The sequence below is a fragment of the Oculina patagonica genome, chromosome 3 (assembly GCF_052425735.1).
Source record: "Oculina patagonica isolate OP01 chromosome 3, crgOcupat, whole genome shotgun sequence".
NCBI lineage: Eukaryota > Metazoa > Cnidaria > Anthozoa > Scleractinia > Oculinidae > Oculina > Oculina patagonica.
In genome coordinates, this window is record NC_135760.1 from 25,120,113 (window position 1) to 25,141,522 (window position 21,410).

Here is a 21,410-nt window from a genome sequence, read left to right on the forward strand (position 1 = left end):
GCGCAGACTTTGATGAAGGAACCCAATCAGTTCAATCACAAGGACTGCAGTGTTCTTGGCACAGCTACATGAAAATATTTTGCCAGGTATTTGAAGACTAGAAATGATTGACATTACAAAAAGAAAAGAAAAAAACGATTTTTTTAGTCCTCGTGCTCCTAAACGAATATGGGGACCCGACTATTTTATTTCAAAATTTAAGTCCCCTTGAGGTAATCAACAAGTAGGCAAAGTTTGGTTGAAAATTTATGTTCAGTTCTATTTCGGGGCAATGACCTTAAGCTTTAATACTTCAGTTGCGCGGCAGCCGCGTCATGTTAATTCAAAATGGCTGTCAAATAAGACTTACTCTTCGAAAATATGGATTAATTTGTATATGGTATAAATTAAGTATTCGTAATTTCACACTTTCGTAGAAGGCACGAGCCCAGTGAAAAGTGAAAACAACCTTGGCAGCATTTTTTTACAAGAAAGCTTATCAGGCCCGTAGCCAGACTTTTCTGATAACCGGCAGCGCAAGCCCCTTGCGGGTTAAAATAAATACTTCTTAATATTTACTTACAGTACTTCCTAGCAATGCAAAGCCTCTTACAGGAATATGAAAAAATAATAATTAATTCTAGCCAGGTACGGCCCTGCTAAAATCACAAACCTTCAATTCATTGGTAAACTGACAAGCTAGGAAGCGCAGACTCTTCAAAATTTGTTTCAAGATACCGGTAATTTTTACTCAGTTCAGAAAATGGCGCGCTGCCGCGATCAGCAGTAGTTTTTCTCTCCGTTCTGACCAATCAAAATTCAGTATTCAATTTTGCTCTTCTGGGCCCGAGATCTCAAAGCTGAATATGATTTCAATTTGAAAAGTTATCCGTAAAGATTTCTTTCAGTTTGTTTTTGTCGATTTGTTTAGATTCATTCTTTTTAGGGTTCGGGTGATCAACAGGATGTACTTTTGTAGATTGCGCTAGCATAATGTTTGGCATAATTTTTGACTGTTCACAGCCTCTCGATTTTTCAACGCAAAAAAGCAAATTTTGCGCTGGCGTCCAGTTCTCTCGCCATTCTCACCGCGCGCTCATCGATCGAAAAACACGAAAAAATAGAGGGCTGTGGACAGTCTAGCATAATTTGGCAAACCGAGCATAATTTTACCGTCTAAATTTAGCACTACTAGCATAATCTGGCTTTTTTTTTACCTTCCTTAAACGTAATTGCGTTTTGAATATACTTCTTTTAACTTGTTTTGTTTTTAAAACTTTTGTTAACTGTTGACTCTGGGCTGCCTGTGGTCATCTGTGGTCGATGTCCAGTTCGGTGTTATGCATGGTCGGTGTGATGTTTCTGGGTCTCAGGCCCCACGCGTACGGCTCCTTAGTAAGCAGCTAACTGAGCTCTAAGACCTCGTCGTCGAGCACTTCTTGTTACAGTTCAGATAGTTCAGCAGCTGACAATGTCGTACAGAGAGCTTCAATCTCTCGGGCGCGTTTATTGAAACCGACCAAAGGGAAATCTATCGAAAGAGGTACGTCAGATACAAAACTGAACGCATATGTCTTTATGAGTGTATCAAACAATACCCAAAGGAAAGTTTGTGACTTTGAAACGGTAAGCTGTTCTGCGATGCCTTTAGGCTCTTGAAAGGGCATACCCTCCCCTAGCTATAGAGAAAGCATACTCAAAATAACATTTTGCATCCAAAAAGCACGTCGCAGACAAGGAGAAGTTAAAAAATAACGAAGAAGCGAGGTCAAACTATTTTAGATGCCCTAAGAAAAAAAACTACACAAAACAAAGACAGCATCTTGCATTGCCGATTGAGCCGAAAGGGCATACCGTTTACATTGTTAGATATATCTAGAAAGAGCATACTCTCCCCTAGAGAGAGCATACTCAATAATTATTATAACACTTAACCTGCAGTCCGGCTAGACAAAGATCTATTTCTTGTTCTGACTTTATTTTGTTTAAAAACAAAGTAGCATTATTTTGATGGCAAGACTGGAAGCGTATTTAGAGAAACTAGCATAATTTCTAGTACTTCTGAGCACTGCTAGAAGCATAAAATGCCATTTTTACGAGAACAATCGACAAAACTAACTGAAAGTGGTGAGCAACTGTAATGCCTATGAAAAACAAGATCACGTACAGGGCTAAATTTAGCGTAAAATTTAGCATGTCTATTGTAAGGGTAGCTCGCTTCTTCAGGGTTCAAAGTTGAAAAGAAATGTTACTGATAAGTCATATTGTCTGCGTTGTTTTGACGTTTCTATTCGGAAACGTGTTTAGTTTGATATTCACCACGGAGTTCGCACTAAAGCCTAATATTATAAACTCTTATGATTTTTTATTATATATAAATAAAACGCTTTCTTTATTTTTCAATGACTAAATGTGATTCCTAAGATAAGAGAACACTAGCTTATGAAAAAAGTTGGAAAAAAGTAATTTTTACATTATCATTTTTTATATGCATCTGCGGCATGCAAATTAAACACTGGTCAGCCTTTATCTGTTGTTTTCAAAAACAGAACGTTTCATCATTTTATTCTTAAGATGTCAGGCTTTCCCTGACAACTGTCTCTCATCTGTCCAATATAGCAATCCTCAAGTGACAACCACATGTTTAGTAAAAAAGTTTTTTAAAGATTTATTACTTTATTACATTCTTTCAATGTCGTCTTTTGCAGCCTGAGAACGCGCGACTCGGGCGGACAACTGAATGTTAACCTATCAATCAGTAACAAGACATTGTCGAAGTCCGCCAAAAAGGAAAAAAATTAACGTTGAAGTTCAGTCGTTGTTTTAATCTTTTTCGTGCTACTAGAAGTCGCTTGCTGTCGTTTAACGTTATGAAAAGGCCGGTTCTGTTCAATTCTTGAATACTCGCAATAGGAAATTGTCTTGTTGAAAGAAAGAAAAGCAAAAAGGCATTTTATCTTCTCTAAGCTGATTTTCTTGAACGAGACTTCTTGTAACCTGGTAACCCGGAAGAATTTTAATATTGACAGAGAACACATTCAATCCAAAAGAAGTTCGGTAAATATGTCAAGTAACATCATGAATATGTAAAATACGTATGTTTTCATCACAAGAAAATCTACACAAGTTTATTCATGGCAAGTTGTTGACAATTCCTTATGTGACTTCGAGTTAAATTCGTCGTTATTTAGACTCCTATCTTGACAAAACGTCGTTTCCTTTCTTCGAAGAATATATTCGGTTTCTACGATGGGGAATTTCGTTAATAATTTTCATTGATTTTGCTTCTCGCGAAATAAGATTTACCAAAAGACTACCAAACGGCCCCTCAGGTTAAATACACTTGGTAATTGACGAAGTTTTAAAGATTTTATACCAACTGAAGGTAGGTTGTTAATTTTATGGCCTGCTCAGTTGGACGAGAAAGTCCTTCCCGTGATACGTTGAATCTCGATGACTCGAACCTTCAAGGGAAGTCGAAAAAGGTTCGAGATATTGGGAGTTCGAGTTATCGAGGGTAAAATTAGAAAGAAAAGGACCTGAAGGGGAATCGGAATAGGTTCGAGTTAGCGGGAGGTTCGAGTTACTGAGGGTTCGAGTTACCGAGTTGTATTCTTAATTCATGCCCTTCTTTAATGATTTTATCGCATACGCTAACTGACGAGCTGTCGAAATAAGTCTTAACATGCAAGCGGGAATTGCACATCGGTACCTGAGACCAACGAAACAATTGTGCTGTAAGCCCAGGGGGGGGGGGGGGGGGGGGGTACTCCGGCTTGTAAATGACGGGGATGATCGAAGGATTTTTTTGGGTTTGAAATTTTCGATTACGGGATTTTTTTGGGTTGGAAAATTTGGCAAGTATTTTTTGGGTGACTTGATTAATATAGGGGATTTTTTTGGTTATTTAAAACGAACTAAAGTGCCCTTGCACGGTCTTGGCGTTTTTATGGTATGATGAATAAACAAACACGAGCGTTCAATTTTTATGGTTTTCTTTGCGTTAGATTTCTGCCCCTCCTGGCAATTTAGGGGTAATTTGACAAGGGATTTTTTTGGAGGGTTATTTTTGGTCCAGGGATTTTTTTGGGTAATGTCGGAAGACTCAGGGATTTTTTTGGGTCCTGAGTTTTGCCTCCATTCGATCATCCCCCCCGTCATTTTCAAGCCGGAGTACCCCCCCTGGGGCTGTAAGTTAGTTTTCACGTCTAATTATTTTATATAAGCCGCTTGAATGAAAGTCTCCCATCCATTTTTGGAGAGATATAGGATATGAACAAATCACCCATAAACTAAAGGAATATGCGACCCTCGAGGCGAATGTCGTCTTTAAGTTCCGCTGTAAAGGCCAAGCTGAGAAATGGCCAATATTTTAAAGTATTGATATTAACACTATTCCTCGAAGTGGCTGGACTTGTAGTTGAATATGTATAATATATAATGGACGTATAATATATATTACGGGCCGGCACATACGAAAAACGACACGTCGCTGCAAAAACAAAATTTATATGTGCTTTTCACACGAGGTGACATGAAGACGGGTACATGTTGCAGCGACACGTGCCGTCGCGTGTGCTTATACTTTTCAGCTCGTGCAGCACGAGTTGTCGCTGTAGCATGTCCACATGTCCCCTCCTGTGAAAAGGTATATGATTTTCGCCTCTTCTTCGTTTTGTGTAAGGCAATTTGACGTATAAAACTAACAAATATCTTCCATGACAAATCCAGCTAAAAATGGATGCAGAGTTTGAATACATTTTGAGGAAAACAAAAAGCAAATTTAGAAACCACTTTCGTTGCTTTATGGTTATATTTGCTGCTAGGAAACCAGCAAAAAAATAAAACTTTGGTGTCATTTTGGAAGAAAAACAAACGTTCGCTTATCACAGCAGCGGTCAACATTGACGGATTTTTTTAAGGGGGCAATATTCCTGAATTTGAATGAAACTTGAGGAGGTTTAAAAAAGGGATTGAAGAAAGAAAGAAAAAATTGAAACACCCTGCTGACAGACAGTTGACCCCCACGCAAGAGCACTCCAGGTTGTCAGGGGACTGTCTGGTGCCTGTCTACCAATTTTTACAAAAAAATCTAATTTTAAAAACACAATAAATATATTTCGTATTTCTCTAAATTTTACTTATCCTTTGCGAAAAAACTATCTTCTTCCAACATCCCCAAAAATCACCCAAAAATTGACAAAACACCGTTAAACATAGATATATGAGATAATGAGAGCGTTTTGCGATTCCTTGAAACGCGAACGAGATATTTCCGTTAAACCTGTGTTAAGCTGTAAAAAACGACCTTCGGGTATAATTTCCCTTAAGATACAATAAAACATAAAACAATAAATAAATAAACAATAAAACATTTCAAGATTTTATTGACAGTCAAAATGAAGGGAACATTTTTCGCCCATTTTTTTAACTAAAATTGATCCTACGCGTCAGATACTCGGACTTCATAGTGACCTCTGAGGCAAATTTCCCTGGATTATAAATCTGCGAAATCAGAAAAGAAGCACTAATGGTACATGCAGACAGCTTGTTTTGAAATAAGTATAAAATATAATCAACACACTGTTCACCAGTCGATACCTGCTATTAGAATTTTAAACACGGAGCCGCCTCCGGTACTTGAAATGATCCGTTATAAAGTCCTTGTCTGTCACTTGAGAAACTCTTTGTTTTTTAGTCAAGCAACCTAGCGTATATGTTCGTTTAGATTTAAGCCTATCAAACAAGTTAACTTCGAATTCAGGCCGGTTGGTAAAAGGAATGTTCTTTTTAAAAGCTGGTGGTGCTTGCATTAATATGATTCCAAATATTAACATTTTCACACAGAATCAGGAAAGTGCGGGCAAAAATTGCCTTGCGTCATGACGGACCGTATGTTATCGCCACGCCGAAGGAAAAGAACGTATTCAAGAACCTCTCTATCTTGAATTATACAGTACTTCTCAGAAGTTCACCGGCAATCATGGCAATGAGTGGATACTTCACTGAAGGCAAGCCTTCTCCCGGAGTGCACTCTCCGCCGACATGGCCAGATTACGATCAGGAATCGCAATCAAAAGAGCCCATAGAGCTGTCCGCAGGAAAAAACTACGACACAATAAAAGGCAGCGGAGACGGTAAGAATATTTCGATCTTCTGCTGTATTATGAATGGTAAATACAGTCGAAGCTCTCTTAACGGACACTCTCGTAAGCGGACAGCTCTACTTACGGCCGCCTGGTTTGAAACCCCGTTTTTAACTCCCATACAAACTCTGTATTTTTACATTCTCGTAAGCGGACATTCCCGTAAGCGGCCGCGGACACTTTCAGAGATAACGAGTTAGACTTTTTCTTTGTTTTTGAGCTCCCGTAAGCGGACACCCCAAAGAAAATCCTATAAACAACCTCTGTACCTTGTTCTTACCAATCAACTTTACATCGCCGTTCGTCACAATGATTTTACAGTAATTACAGTAACATATTTCAGTGTTTGTTTTGTCGTCATCCACGTCCGGTTACATTTCGAAACACCACTTACACTTACGGCAAGCTCCTGTAAGCGGCCATTTATCCCTTACACCTCTAGTGGCCGCTTATGAGAACCATTCTCGTAAGCGGCCAGCTCCAGTTACGGACACTTTTTTCGCGTCCCGAGGGTGTCCGCTTACGAGAGCTTCGACTGTAATAAAACACTTAACATTTAACCTGGGAAGAGAAAGGACTTCAATCTGTTTATTATCGTCCTTAACCAATGTTAACCGTGCCTAACCAAGCATGAGATACCGTGTTTGATATATTGATGTACAGTTGCGATCAGTCAGGTTGCCGATGGTTGTAGTCTGTTATATGGTTTCTTATATACAAGGTAAGTGTACAACAGTTAAGTCAGTTGGAACGTAAGCCCTTCGTTTCACGGCGAAAAATAAAAAAAACAAACAAACAAGGGAATAGCTAACAACAGCACAATGCGCTAAACAAATGCAGACTTGCTGGAAAAATATAAATAAATTAATTAAAACACGATAGAGCTGAACTTCCCAAATAGACCCTCTTGAAACCTGAATAAGTGCCCTCTTAGGAGAGGTTAAAAATGTAGTGTTTGTGTGTAGCTGGGACCTAGCCTGACTATAAAGTGTCCGCTTACGGGTTCGAGATATGCCCGGCCTACGGGAGTGAACCGCCTACGCGGTGACCGTTAACGGAGGATCGACTGAACTAGTAAGAGAGGGACGGTGGACATGGTGGACTGACTGCTCTTGTCCCTTTCAGAAGGTTACTTTACTACATTGGTTAAAGTTATAAAAGGACCCAGTCCAAATGCTATTAGCCAATCAGAAACTTGTATTTTATAAAAAGCACACCGTCACGTACAAGGACACCGATGGGCACGTTACCGAAACCGCGGGCTCAGTCCGACTGCGCGAGTCTGGGAATGAGATTCCTCAGGCTTGTTTTGCCGAAGAGTTTATGGATGACATCATTTATTTAAAAATATCTCAATTGGATGAATTCTTTAATTTATCTCAAAATCCACCCTCAACACAGAATTTTCATGCAATTCACAGCGTAACGCGTGTTGTTCTGACAGGTATCTACGGATTACAGACATCGCGTGCTGCGATTGGACAGTTTTCGGCGCACCCATCAGCAAAATCATGCAAAGTAGCCATGCCTCTCTTTGTATTGAGATCTACCGCACCCTTCGCTGGTACAAAATAATACAAAGACCTCTAGCCTCGTAAATTAAACAAACAGAAAGATCGCTGTTAAATAACTGTGCGTGAAACAGTGCGTGAGTCGCTGCGAAAATTTTGGAGCACTTCCATTCCGTTTCCTGCAAGTCTCAGAGCGCGTTCTCATGTTATCAACTTCCGGCGTTTAATAACAAAAATAAATAACAAATAAAATTATAAAAGAAATAATCAAGATTAATTCAGCGATGTGTCAAAATTATTAAAGGCACCGTCTTTTTTTTAACTTCAGTTTTCTCTGTTGAACTCTATTGTCCAATTTGAGCGAAAAAAAAATCTCAAAAGAAAATTTGTCAACAAGGAACTTGGCACGCAAATCGTAAGTGATGACGTCTCAAAGGATTATGGGTAGTTGTATTATGATAATGGCGGCGAATTCGCATCACTTTTAATTTATTTCGGCACGTTCGGTTCCAGAATGTTGTGTACCTCTTTTTTTACTGACAAATATCTAGATAATCGTTAGAGAAGTAAACATTTTTCCTTTTGGTAAAATCAATTACCACATCGTTTGAATAATACTCAGTGCGCGAGACTTCAAAACAGCTTCAAAACAACCATGGATGCCGAAAGTGATTCGGAAGTAGCGGTTAGGTTTTCGAAATCTCGATCGCCACCAAGAAATCGGTTAACAGAAGAAGACGATGGACTGTCAGAGGATATATTTATGCCACTAGTTGCTGGGGATGAATTCGAGGAACGAGAAGGTAACGGTAGCATGAAGATTTGGTGTTGGAAACTTCCGTTTAAACACGTCGACAGAAAAAGACAATTAATTTCAGCTTTAAATATTGAAATCGTACGAAACTTAAAGCCTAATATCACGGACTCTTTGGGCAACCTGCGACAATGTTTACCATCTAAATAAGGGAAAATTCACTATATACCTCGCAAGAGGGGACAAGAAAATTAATATGTCTTCCATTAGACGAATTTGGGACAATGCTTTCTACTTTATACTTAACAATTAGACTACGAGCCCGAGTTTTCTATGAGCAAATAGTCAACGGGGCGCAGCCGGTTGTCTATCGCTCATAGAAAACGGGGGGGAGTATTCTATTTTTTTTAAAAAAAAAAAAAAAAGTTTTACACAAAAACTATAATTTTTTTTTTTTTTAAAAAAAAAAAATAAATATTTTTTTAAAAGCGCCGCGGGGGCCCGCTTTTTTTTATACAGAAAAAAAAAAAAGGGGGAAAAAAAAAATATCAGCCATTAAAAAAAAAAAAAAAATGTATTATTATTAAGCTTAAATTTCCAATGCAGCTGAGATTGTCATAATTCTGGGTTAAGTCGCCGTATTGGACAAATAAATTATTGACATATGCAATTTTTTGTGTACTTAGCTGTGTATTTGCTTGAACTTTAAACTATTTCTTTTGTGCAACTGAAAAAACAACCTTTTTTTAAGAACCTGAATAATTATGGTAGATGTACAGTAGTACTGAATAAATTACTTTTAAATCATATTATTATTGATATTCACATTGGTTTGCATTTGTATAATTGCTTGGTTACGGATTGTGAATTTTTAATTCAATCAGAGTTCTTTTTTGCCCTTATCTACCAGTTATTGATTATTTTTTATTATAAATTAAACTTGCTATTATCATAATAATATTCCTTTTTTGCCTTTTTGACAATTTTTGAGCATAAAGAATATAAATTTATTTATGTGCACTTGCCAACTCGTCAAGATTATTTTCAATTTGTCTGGGGTTCTCCAGAACTGTTGTTTGAAAGCTGATTAACAGTTACCCAGGATTAAAAGTTGATCGATGGTTTAATTTAATTCTCTTCAATGAAATTTTTTTGCTTATGTTTTGTGGAGTTTGAGATTAGTCAATATCAAAACTGTCTGCAAGGACAGGAAATATGAAGTACCCTTAAGTGCGAGACTTTGTACTCAGGCATGGGCACTGTGCCCGAATTACAGTGGGCACTTGAAAAAATAATATGTTCACAATAGTGCCAAGCGAGAATCGTACTCGGGCACCGTACCCAGGTACCAAGTGTGACCATAGCCTTAATCACCCAATCTCGATCCCCAAGCTGGGTTTCAAATTGCCCAAATATGAGGGAACATGTTTGAAGTTATCTAAGTTTCCCTTTTATGTTGGCAAGTTTATATATGTTAAATGACTGCACTATTCTGAATCTAAGCTATGACATGTATTTTTAAATCATTTTTTTCTTCTTTTCATAGATTCTGGAGAGTTAACATACACACTGTCAGAAGCTGTGGAGATAATTGGCTTTGGCAAATTTCAAATAAGAATTTTGTTGATGGTTGGGTTTTTTACAGTAAGTATGTTTAATTTGATAACAGTTCTCAATACAATTAAACAAATGCATATTAAACATTTTGACAGGTTTTTAAGCAGGCTAGTGGGCTTATTGATCTGCATGATTGTCATCATCATAATGACTGAAAGCAGTGAAAAATTATTGTCACATGTACAGTTAGGTTTTGAACTTCAGATAGTTAGCAGTGATTTCTTCTTGAATCCTAAAGAAAACTATATACACTGTTTTTAGCAGACAAAAAGGCTAGTCATGTGACACACTGTCACTGCAATCATTGTAGCAAAAAATGTAAAAAAACTCCTGTCCCAAATTATAAGGTGTATTTGTCTGTATAACTCTCATGATTGTTTTGTGTCTTGTATTTTATGTTAGATTGCTGATGCACTGGAGATGATGTTGTTATCCATTCTTGCACCCACTATCCGCTGCATTTGGCATCTTCCATCTTGGAAGGAAGCTTTGGTTACAACAGTAAGTTTTGGTTCAGTATGTGTTCAGATGGGCCGGAGTTTAGTTTTGAACCACCATGTTTACGATTAATTCTAATGCCTTGAAAACCATCTCTTGAAAATGTGTTCGGTCCAAAAGCCTTCGTAGTCAATTTGCAAAATTCCCAATGTTTTAAATATCCAGGACTCGGAGTGATTTCTTTTTAATGAGAGAAATTTTCATTCAGCAAATGCCGCCATGTTCACTGGCTTGGATGGCAAACATGGCATGGCTTAGAAGCCAAACTTGGGGTTGCCATATTCACCACCTAGCGCGGTGAATATTGCGTCATAGTCCGAGCTTCTCGACCAATCAGAATTGAATTCACCTCTGGAAATTATACCAATATATAATAATAGGACTGAGAAACAGTATTGCCCATTGGTGCCAGTTTCTGTAACCATGAAGTTAGTAGAAGTACGTGTTGGTGTCCGTTGTGTCACAGGGTACCTCATTTTGTCAGGTTGACCTAAATATTGGCTGGTCGATCAGTTGTGATAGTGCATTCAGGGTTTTCAATTACAATAGTAACTTAGCAGCTGCTGGAACTCTGGTGGGTTAATTCTGTAATTAATTGCCAGCTAAAATTCATGTAGTGCCCCATAAATTGGGAGATGCTTTCAGCTTCTTATATGAATCGCACTCTGATGGGCGCATCACAAGGCAGCCAGCTATATCAAATCCTATTGAAACCCTGGAATTACCGGATCAGTGTCTTGTCCAAAAACAAAACATTCAACAACCCTAGTGAACTCAGATCTATCAAAATATATCTTCTGTTCAGTAGACTAACCGTGCATGCATATTGCTTCTGACAATATACAACACTGTACCAATGACCCTCGCATCTTTTTTATTAATTTTGCAGGTTGTTTTTGTTGGAATGATGTTAGGGTCATCCTTTTGGGGATGGCTTGCAGACAACTATGGACGCAAAACTGTAAGTAACTATATTAAATAGTACAATCATCCAGTTATGTATCACATAGATTCCATTAATTTGTCAGCATACACTGCTACTATTGGACGTATTTTTGCTTCCCCATGAGAAAACTGTTTTTCAAGTTTGATACTTACATGAACTGGTTAGGCCTAATAATGATTAAAAGTCTTTTAATTTGTTTTTACAGGTCATAGTCATTTGTGCTGCTTGGATATTTTACTTTGGATTAATTAGTGCTTTCTCTCCTCACTACTATTGGATCATTGCTTTACGCTGTCTAGTTGGTTTTGGAATTGGCGGTGCACCACAATCGTAAGTTTATTTAATAACTGTCATGCTGAATTTTTTCATACCAAAAATCATATATCAGTGTAATAACCAATATTTTTTTATTGTAGGACAACTTTGTTAGCTGAGTTTCTTCCATCAAGTTCACGATCTTACTGCATTTTATCTCTATCGGTAAGAGCTTATAATTAACTTTTAATATTATTTTTTGATAATGAGAAAAGAATTTCAGTTGGTTAATGCAGTTATACTTGTTGTTTTGATTTTGGTTTGTTTTATTTTACCTTTAATTTGACTCTGGCAATCATTTCTACTCCATCTACCGCATTGCATTACTCCAGGAAAAATCTGGACGGGAGGGGGATTTATTGCTAAGGAAATCTGGGTGGGAAAGGGTATATTGACCAAATAAATCCAGGCGTGGGAGGGTGGGGGGGGGGGGTTGAGGCAATAAAAATCTTGCCATCCCTTGAGGCCTCTTAGTCCCTAGGTGCTGTTGCATTTCATTAGAACAGGGAGCTAGACCCAGCTTCCGTGTTGCTCCAACCAAGGAGGGAGGCCTGGGGAAGATGTGGGTATTGAGGACTACTGCCTTAACTTATATGGCTAGCAAAATAGGCCCACAGTGTTTGCAAAGGACTAAAGCTACAAAGCTCTCTGCAAATAATGGGTGCCTTTAGTTAATGCTAGCCATAAGCATTACCGGTATGTATAAATATTTCAGGACTGGAAATTCCCCAGCTGCTACAGACTTGACCACTCAATCAGTTGTTTTTACAGTACATCTTCAACATTTTTTCTCCACAGCTTTTCTGGTCAATTGGATCTGTATTCACTGTAGGAGTTGCTATGGCTGTAATGCCAACATTAGGCTGGAGATGGTTATTAGGATTTTTGTCACTACCACTCCTGTGCTTTATTTTGATGAGTTATGTGAGTATTAATTTGCACTATGAATTTACAATGTATGTCTCACTCCTGAAGCTGCCCTCCTTGTGTAGGATAATCAACAGTTAAACCACACAAAATAAATTCTCAACACCTTCTATTTGTAATGAAGGGTCAAACACTTGGGAATTAATACAATGAAGTTTAGGGGGGCTTACATGTATTTTTGCAGGGCTTTTTGTGTTGGAATATGGGGAGTCTTATCTTTTTTTATTGGGGGGCCGGGGGGAGTATTTTCGGAATTTTACAGTAATCACACTTGGGTTTCAACAACAGACTTAAAGGGTTTAAGCCGTTAAACAAGGGGACTTCATTTTCATGAAGACAAAAGGGGTTATCATGTAAATACCAAACATAAGAGACGGTGTTTTATTATATAAACTGCAGTGGTATAGTGAGTGGTAGCAAGTCGAGAAAAATCGCATGTGTGGATAAAAATGGTATCCACACATGTGTGATATCATTTTTGACCAATCAGATTGCAGAGTTTGTTGTGTTTCAATTAATGCTCAATGAGCCAAATTTTATTGATATTAAGTCGAAACATCTTCGGATCTTCCTCTGCAATCTTCGGAAAACTTCGGAAAACTTCGGAAAATGTTCGGAATCATTCGTACGACCTTTGGACAACATTTTGAAAATCTTTGGAAATCATCGAAAAATGGTCAGAAATCTTCAGAAAATCGTCAAAAACATTGTAATTAGTAGGTTTATATAATAAACAGAATAATACGTGGTTGCTTGGACATATGAAATTTATCAAGATTCTCATGTTCAAAACTGATATCTCATGCACTCGTGAGCTATCGATTTGAACACTCGAAGATAAATTTTTAATATCTCCGCCCAACCATGTATTATCCTCTATCTATCATATTTCCAAACACAGAGAAAAGAGTTGACAACAGCATACACAGTGGATATATTTTTTAATGAAATTAGAGATGTTTTGGAAATGTGATAAAAAACACTTTCTGAAGAGTTTGATATGTGTTTAATTGAAACTACCGGTAAGACTAAAGAGCAAATGAAGAAATAAACCCTTTGCTAAGTAAGGTTGCATAATTATCCAAACCACCATCATGATTGATCACAAGTTTCTTTAGTTTACCTCAATGAATTATTCTAAAATGAGTCTGAGAGTTCAAAGTACATAGTTTTTATTAGTACAAGTTAATAGTGTAAGGCCCAATCATCAGGCAGGTGAATGTACCTATTGTAAGGAAACTGACTTTAATTTACCTAAGGAAACTAAAACTGAAGCAAACACGCCCTTCATTGTTTTGCTTTGATCCTAGTGGTTGCCAGAGTCCTGTAGATATTATCTTGCTTCGGGTGAAAAAGAAAAAGCCACAAGAATGCTTCAAAGAGTAGCAAAAGCCAACAAAAGTGAAATGCCGTCAGGGTGTCTCGAAGATCCTGGTGAGGTCAGTAACAGCATTTTAATTTGTGCACATGTCAATTTGTGTTCATTCAGGATCTCAAAATTTCTCATCCTTGGAGACCCACTCAGAGGCAGTCAGTGGGCAGAGGGAGAGTTGAAACTGCAGGGAAAAAATCTTCTTTGCAATGTCAGACTTTGATACCATTTTGCTGTTGGCTCATGGCATTAAACCTTAAATACCAGTTAGTAAATAATAAAGATGGTAAATTTTAAGCTCGGTAATAAATAATAAAGATAAGATGTTCTACATGACACGAGCATGGGACAAAGAAAAAATTCTGAGTCCCCGACGGAATCGAACCCATGGCCTCCCAGACACCCAACCGGTGTCTGGGAGGCCATGGGTTCGATTCCCGTTGGGGACTCAGAATTTTTTCTTTGTCCCATGCTCGTGTCATGTAGAACATCTTATCTTTATTAAATACCAGTTCAGGCAGTTGTTTGTCAAATTTATTTTCTTATACAGCAGAGTCTTTAAAAACGTGATACTGGCCCAACAGTATTTCAAGAAGGTCTGACTTGCTTATCTGTATGAAACTTATATAAATTTTTTTCAACAGAATGGCAGACAAGGACGCTTTAAAGACTTGATTAGTCCTGAATATAGAAAAACATCATTACTATTATGGTTTATTTGGTGAGTAGAGATACAGTGCATAAAAATATTATACAAAGGTAAAGTCTGCATACAAGCCTAGTGGCCGATCAGTGCTTATCCTGGCTTCCATACATGTAGCATGAAACAACTAGGAGTACCCCAGTATTTCTACTCCTCCCCTGGATGTGATGCTAGTCCATTGCAGGGTTATCCCCTAGCATAAAAATTTCCCAGTACCCATCTGTACACCTGGGTGAAGAGAGGCACCATCAGAGTGAATTGTCTTGCCCAAGAACACAACGCAGTGCCCTGGCCAGGGCACAAACCAAGACCGCTTGATCCAGAGTCCAGCGCACTAACCATTTGGCCACCAAGCCTCCCAAAGATATGTCCAGTCTAATCCTTGACTTAAATTGTGAAGTGCATTGAGCTTTGGAAAATGCGCTAAACAAGAAACCATTACCAAGTTGTAAGTTAATCACAGAGCATGCAAAATTACCGGTATTAATGGTTCCATTTCTTAAGTCGCAACTGAAAAGTTCTGATCTTTAATTCTGATATTTGTGTTTTAATTGTATGTTTATGACACCATATATAATGGTAAGGGGAAAGGTTAGGGACATGATTTTTTTTTCAATCATTACAGTATACGTAGGCAATACTATGCTGTATGATGATGATGATGATGATGATGATAATGACGACGAATTCATAAACAGTGGATGCAATGTACAGTGTATGCATAGCCTAACCCAAACCGGCTACATGCAGGCATCCAATCTGATTGCATGTTAGGTTAATAATGTAGCATGCATCTTTGTTATTCTTAATTAATTTTGATATTCTTTTTTAGTCGAGTCTCTGTTTTTCATTGCAGGCTTAATTTGGCCTTTACATATTATGGAATAGTGTTGATGACCACTGAGATGTATCAAAGTCTAAATGAAGCTGGTGGAAGCTGTAAAAGTACGTAAGAACAAATGTTAGACGAGTTTCCTCCATAATAATAATAATAATATTTAATACTTATATTGCGCTTTTTCTATAAAAATATTCAAACGCGCATTACAATAATTATTATTAAACTAAATTAAAAAAGTTACACAGTAAAAATGAATTTAAAATTACAATATTTACATATTAAAATTTCCATCATCCAAGACGAATTGGATGATGATGATAATAATTTGTACCAGAAAAAATGCCCCTTATAAGTGGTTGTGATTTTTCATTGCAGTTGACAGTAATGCAGCAAAGAACCCGGATTGTGGATGCCAGCTTCTTACTTTTAATGACTACACAGATATGATGTGGACAACACTTGCTGAGTTTCCAGGTACATCAATGTTGACAATTCACCATACCACACACCAAGATCACGGCATGTGCCGCATATGTGTTTGTCAACGTTGCTTGGAGGAGGAGGGGGGGGGGGGGGGTTGGAAAAGGGGAATTGGGTACTTGCAAATTGGAAGCATACAGATTCCATGATTTTGATCCTTTGAGTATCACTTTAGCTATTCGATGCTCCTTTTCACAAGTGTCCCAAATCTTTTTGACCTCCATCAGTGTAGTCCACAGGAACCAGCCTACATATTCCTTTGCATTGGCACCGATAAGCTCATTAGTTCTTCCGTTGCAGTTGTTGTTAATGTCATTTTGTAATAGTCTTACCAAAACAATCGTGAACCAGCATTTTTAAGTCATTAAAAATGGGAACTGGGCTTTTGTTTTCTTCAGTTGCTTTCAAGAACATTTCTTGATTGAGTTTATCGATCTTTTTTGCAGCTATCATTGTGACAATGTTTTGTATAGAGAGACTTGGTAGAAAGAAAACAATGGCAGTGCTGTTTCTTTTAACTTCTCTGTGTTACTTTCTTCTATTTATCTGTTCCGGAAGGTAAGAGACAATAAACCGGTATTTATTTTTTTTTGCCCCTGGAAGAAACATTTGTCAACAAAAAGTGGAAAAGATGATCGTTTTCAAATTTCCCGCGCGCCGCCATTTTGGATTTTATGACGTGTAATGGCTGCCTTTATTGTTAGGAAGCAGAAGCTCAAGCAGAGGATCTTTTAGAATCCAAATGGCGGAGCACGGGAAATTTGAAAGCCATAACCTTTTCCAGTTTTTGTTACTCACTATTTAATGTTATTTCTTCCTTGTCCTGTAAAATTTGGAATATAGGCATTATTTCAAACAATGCAACGTCAACTTCTCGTAAGAGTGGAGGTCCCCTTTAAATATTAAGGCCAAGTAAATCAGTGTATTTTTTGGCTAATCTCCCATCTAATGATTGGCATTTGCATGAAGTCTATTGCCGTGTTGCTTTACAGAAGATAAACAACAATAATAAACAATCAAAACGAATACGGTATTGTTAACTTTTTTAAGTGATAAATTCTTCAGTGTTTGGATTATTAGTTTTAGGAGATTAGTCATCATTCATTTCGTTACATTTATCTAGCTGTCTTTTTTCTTTCAGAACTTTAATGACAATTTTTATTTTTGGAGTCAGAGGATTTATATCGGGAGCTTTTCAAGGTTTCTATGTTTACACACCAGAGGTAATTCAAAGTACAAGGCAAAAACGATATAACGAAACCCAAGATATGACGAACCCCACGGATGTAATGAACTCCCTCGGATATGACAATGGCAGACTTAAGAGACCCTGCGGATAGATCGAATTCCATGGATGTCGATGTAACGGACCTTAGGAGTAATTATGACAAGTCGTGTAGATTTACGGAACCTTACGGATACATTGATCCCCACGGATGTAACGAACCTCACGAATTTAACGAATCTCACGCGGTGTAACGAACGTTTTGCGCGTTTTGCTTACAAGGCTTAAGGTTGTTATGAACTTCTCTTGTGCCACTAGCTCTGCGAACAAAACCCCGCTATAACTTAAGATTTATCGTGTAAGACACCTTTGCGCTGTTTTTGGTGAGCTGCTATAGAACCAACTTTCAAAATTGAAGTAAGTTGAGTTAAACGCAACTTTTCAATGGCCCCAATTCTTAAACACTAAAATTTTAATCAACTCTTTGGTCCCAAAAATGGAAATAACAGTGTCATTAAACACGAGTCATATGTGACGTGCTTATTTTCAATTGGCTACGAATGAAAAGACACTTCAAGTTATCTGATTGGCCAGCATGTTTTTCCCAGTGTAACTTGATCTCAAAATGTTGAAAAGCAAAGCAAAAGCGATCACGTAACTTACTACCTTGAGAGTCAGTGGATAAGAAACAAGCCTTGGTAAATAGTTTTGGTTTACGTTTTTGCTGCAGGTTTATCCCACAGTAGTTCGTGCTCTGGGTCTGGGCTGCTGCAGTGCAGTGGCGCGTATTGGAGCTATGATAACACCCTTTGTATCACAGGTAATGCCATTGAATTCACCACGAGAGTATTTTTAATACCGTTATCTCTATGACTTCAAAATTTGACCTTCCAGAACACCCAACGTACAAGAACGTAGTCGTGTAAAAGGCTGGCATGCTTCAAGTAGCTAGCACAGTTTCAACTTCTCATTGAACTTTCCGGGAGCAAGCTTCAAAGTTTTTACCAATTTTGCAGTATTGACAGAAAGTGACTCAGTACAGTAATTAAAAGCCGCACAAAACAACACGTGGATGAAGAACACTAAGGCTGAAATTTGGTCAAGAAAGTACCATATACATAAGAAAACACTCAGCCCGAAAAGTGACGGAAAATTGTTTAAAGTATAGTTTTTAAGAAGTTTTTAAAAGCCACGATTCTTTTAGGTTCAAAACAGAGCACTACATTTACATTAAATCATAAATTAAAGACGTTTGTTCTTTGTATTCTTTTTAGGTGCTACTAAGGGTATCATTGCGTCTGGCGCTAGGTGTTTATGGAGTCATGTCCTTAATCTGCGTTGGATGCACTCTTTTGCTACCAATTGAAACAAAAGGACGTCCGATGGTGGTAAGAATACGCTATACTTTAAAGGGACTGTGTCACGGATTTTAGCTAAACTTACGCATGGGTAATGACCATCAAATTCGTTGAAATATAAAAATAACCTCTATTAACAGTGAAGAACATTTCAATAGCGACCTTCAGATTTGACTACGAGTACGAGATCGAGTACGAGTACGACTTTGGAATTTCAACACAACTGTATCCCCCAAACTATAACTCTTCCCTGTTGCTGACTAATACATAAAGAAACGTTAGGGATAAGATTGGTGCGATACGTGATTATAGGAGGTTCACGAACTTCGTTTAAAAACTCGTACTAGTACTCAATCTCGTATTTGTATTCCAATCTGAAGGTCACTAATAACACACCAAATACAGAAGAAGGACCTACGGATGGCCAAAAGCGTTGAAGATTGAGACGGATTGCGATACGGGTATTTGAAAATTGAAATATTGTTGGGCTGAACAGTTTTCAAAGTTAATCTCGTTTGCTTGTAACGTTAAATCATAACGCCCGGGAGACACATTTGGTTGCAATGAAGCTATGGTTTTGTCATTTAGATCCATAGAAGTAATTTCTTTGCGAACATTAAGTTCCATAGCGAGTATTTGGCAAAACTTAACAAAATAAACTTAACCCAGCCGTGACACAGTCCCTTTAATTCTCGCTGCTGATTATGATGATGATGATGATGATGATAATTGTTAATCCCGTATTTCAATTGTCAGGATAAGCTCATTCCCTCAAGTAATTCACTGTTCTGAAAAGTGAATGTCTTAAAAAATTGTCGAAAGCATAAATGTACGTAAATAACTTGCGGAGCGATAGATTTTCCTTGGTTATTTCTCGGTACCTTTCCCAAAAAATAGTTGTAGTCCAGAATAATCAAGTTTAAATTGTGAAACGTGAATACAACAGGGCAGTATTCAGGCTGTGCTGTCTGTTATCCCAAGCATCATTCTCATCAGGCTTAATGTCCAAGGATTTAAAACTAATGTTTACATTTTTGGGACAGCCTTATCACAGGGTCGTAACCAGGTATATGGGATAAGGGATCACGGCCTTGGGATCGGGATCACAACCTCGGGATCGGGATCATGGACCCGGGATCCTGGGTCACAAGTCATGGGATCCGGATCGGCCAATCAGATGGGATCAGAATGGAATCAGGGATCAAATGTTGCTACATCAAAATTTAGAGCTAAAATTTGGGATCAGCGATGAAAAAATATACCTGGTTACGACCCTGTTATCAAGACCTCGCATCAGCTGACCGCTTATTCAAATTCAAAATGGCCGCCACAAAACAAAAGACACGTTGATTCGTTATTTAATTAATAGGCCATTTCCGAGTTACCATTTGCCTCTGTTTCAAAACGAGTCTTCGTGCGAAACCATTCAAATGAAAATGAGTTTGTTTTGCATGAAAATGGAACTGAAGGTAGAACTCATTTTCATATGAACGGTTTCGCACGTAGACTCGTTGTGAAACAGGGGGAAAGGGTAACTCGGAAATGGCCTTTTTGATACTTGTGTACTGATTTTGAGATGAGAATGTTTTTGTCCGTAAATATACATATTAAAGTATTTAATTCTTCCTTTTTTACAGGAAACCATGCACTAAAAGGGCTTTTGGGAAACACTGTCCAGAATTTTTTTTATTTTTGTAATACTTAAATCATTATGCTGCAATAATTACTTTGTAAATCCCCCATACTGGATATGGGTAGGAAAAAGCTAGGTATATTTTGGTTTTGCTTGTTCGTTTGTTTTTTTAGTTCTACAGAACCATCTATTTAAAAGTATATTTTCTTAACGCAATTACGTGCAAGTTTGATGTAAACGCTGAACTGTGTAAGACAGGACCTGAAGTATCTTGTATTTGACAATTTCTTTAACACGGTGGTATATTTCGATATATTTTTTGATGGTAAAATAGTTTTCTTTGAATTGCCTATGCCATACAAGTGTTCTGCTTACTGCATACAGGGTCATAAAAAGATAAGTTAGAAAATTATAAGTAAGAAAGTTATTATTGTCATTGAATGTGCAGACTATGATTTTGGTTTTTCCACTCGACTGACGGACCCTGTGAAAAATGACTGACTACTCATAAATGTGAGAAAAAGTTCTTTAAGGTTAGGAATGTTGAAATATTTTGAAACAGAACTAAAAATTGCACAAAGGCAAAATGCAATTGCAATTGATATTTGTACAAAATAATTACACGCACACACATGTAAGTTATATACTGTACAGTCAATTTTGGTGCATGAATTGTACCGTTCAATTCATTTGGAAATTTTACTGAATTTCTTGACATAGGGACTTATCCTATGTTTCAACTGTAAATGTCTGAAATGCCAAAGAATTGGGAAGGAATAAAATGTTGTAAATAACATGAAAGTGTCTTTGTGGGAAGTTTTCTTGGGTGTACAATTTGCCTATCTACGGGGGAGAATTAAAGGTGTTACGTCACTTAGTCAAAAATCAAAGCCCCCGAGAACCCCCACCGCTCACAACAAATACTCTCCCCAAATTCGAGCACAAAATACCCTTCGATTATAAACCCCACTCCCCCAAATGCCAGCACATCGGCTTACCTCTTAATGCGAACCTTCACTTTTACGACAAGTCGACGTTGAATTGTTTGAAATAATGACTGAATTTCACATTTTTCAGGACGGGAGAAATAATTAACAATTATTCT

At 37.7% G+C, this 21,410-nt stretch overlaps 1 protein-coding gene across 2 annotated transcripts; it reads left to right on the forward strand.

Annotated features, from left to right (window-relative positions):
- The first annotated feature begins 1,507 nt into the window (after positions 1–1,507).
- LOC144647197 (synaptic vesicle 2-related protein-like) lies at positions 1,508–21,106 on the forward strand. Of its 2 annotated transcripts, XM_078506960.1 has the most exons (17): positions 1,508–1,522; positions 5,827–6,116; positions 9,937–10,034; positions 10,410–10,508; positions 11,395–11,466; positions 11,657–11,781; positions 11,868–11,931; positions 12,565–12,690; positions 14,004–14,132; positions 14,710–14,786; positions 15,625–15,713; positions 15,985–16,083; positions 16,536–16,647; positions 17,231–17,312; positions 18,045–18,134; positions 18,589–18,702; positions 20,310–21,106. In XM_078506960.1, exons 2-17 carry the CDS (start codon positions 5,963–5,965, stop codon positions 20,322–20,324), a joined length of 1,545 nt encoding a protein of 514 aa, XP_078363086.1. In that variant the 5' UTR covers positions 1,508–1,522; positions 5,827–5,962; the 3' UTR covers positions 20,325–21,106. The 2 variants fall into 2 exon arrangements, with proteins under 2 accessions (XP_078363086.1, XP_078363087.1); XM_078506961.1 differs by lacking the exons at positions 1,508–1,522; positions 5,827–6,116 and adding an exon at positions 8,099–8,439.
- The last annotated feature ends 304 nt before the right edge of the window (positions 21,107–21,410 follow it).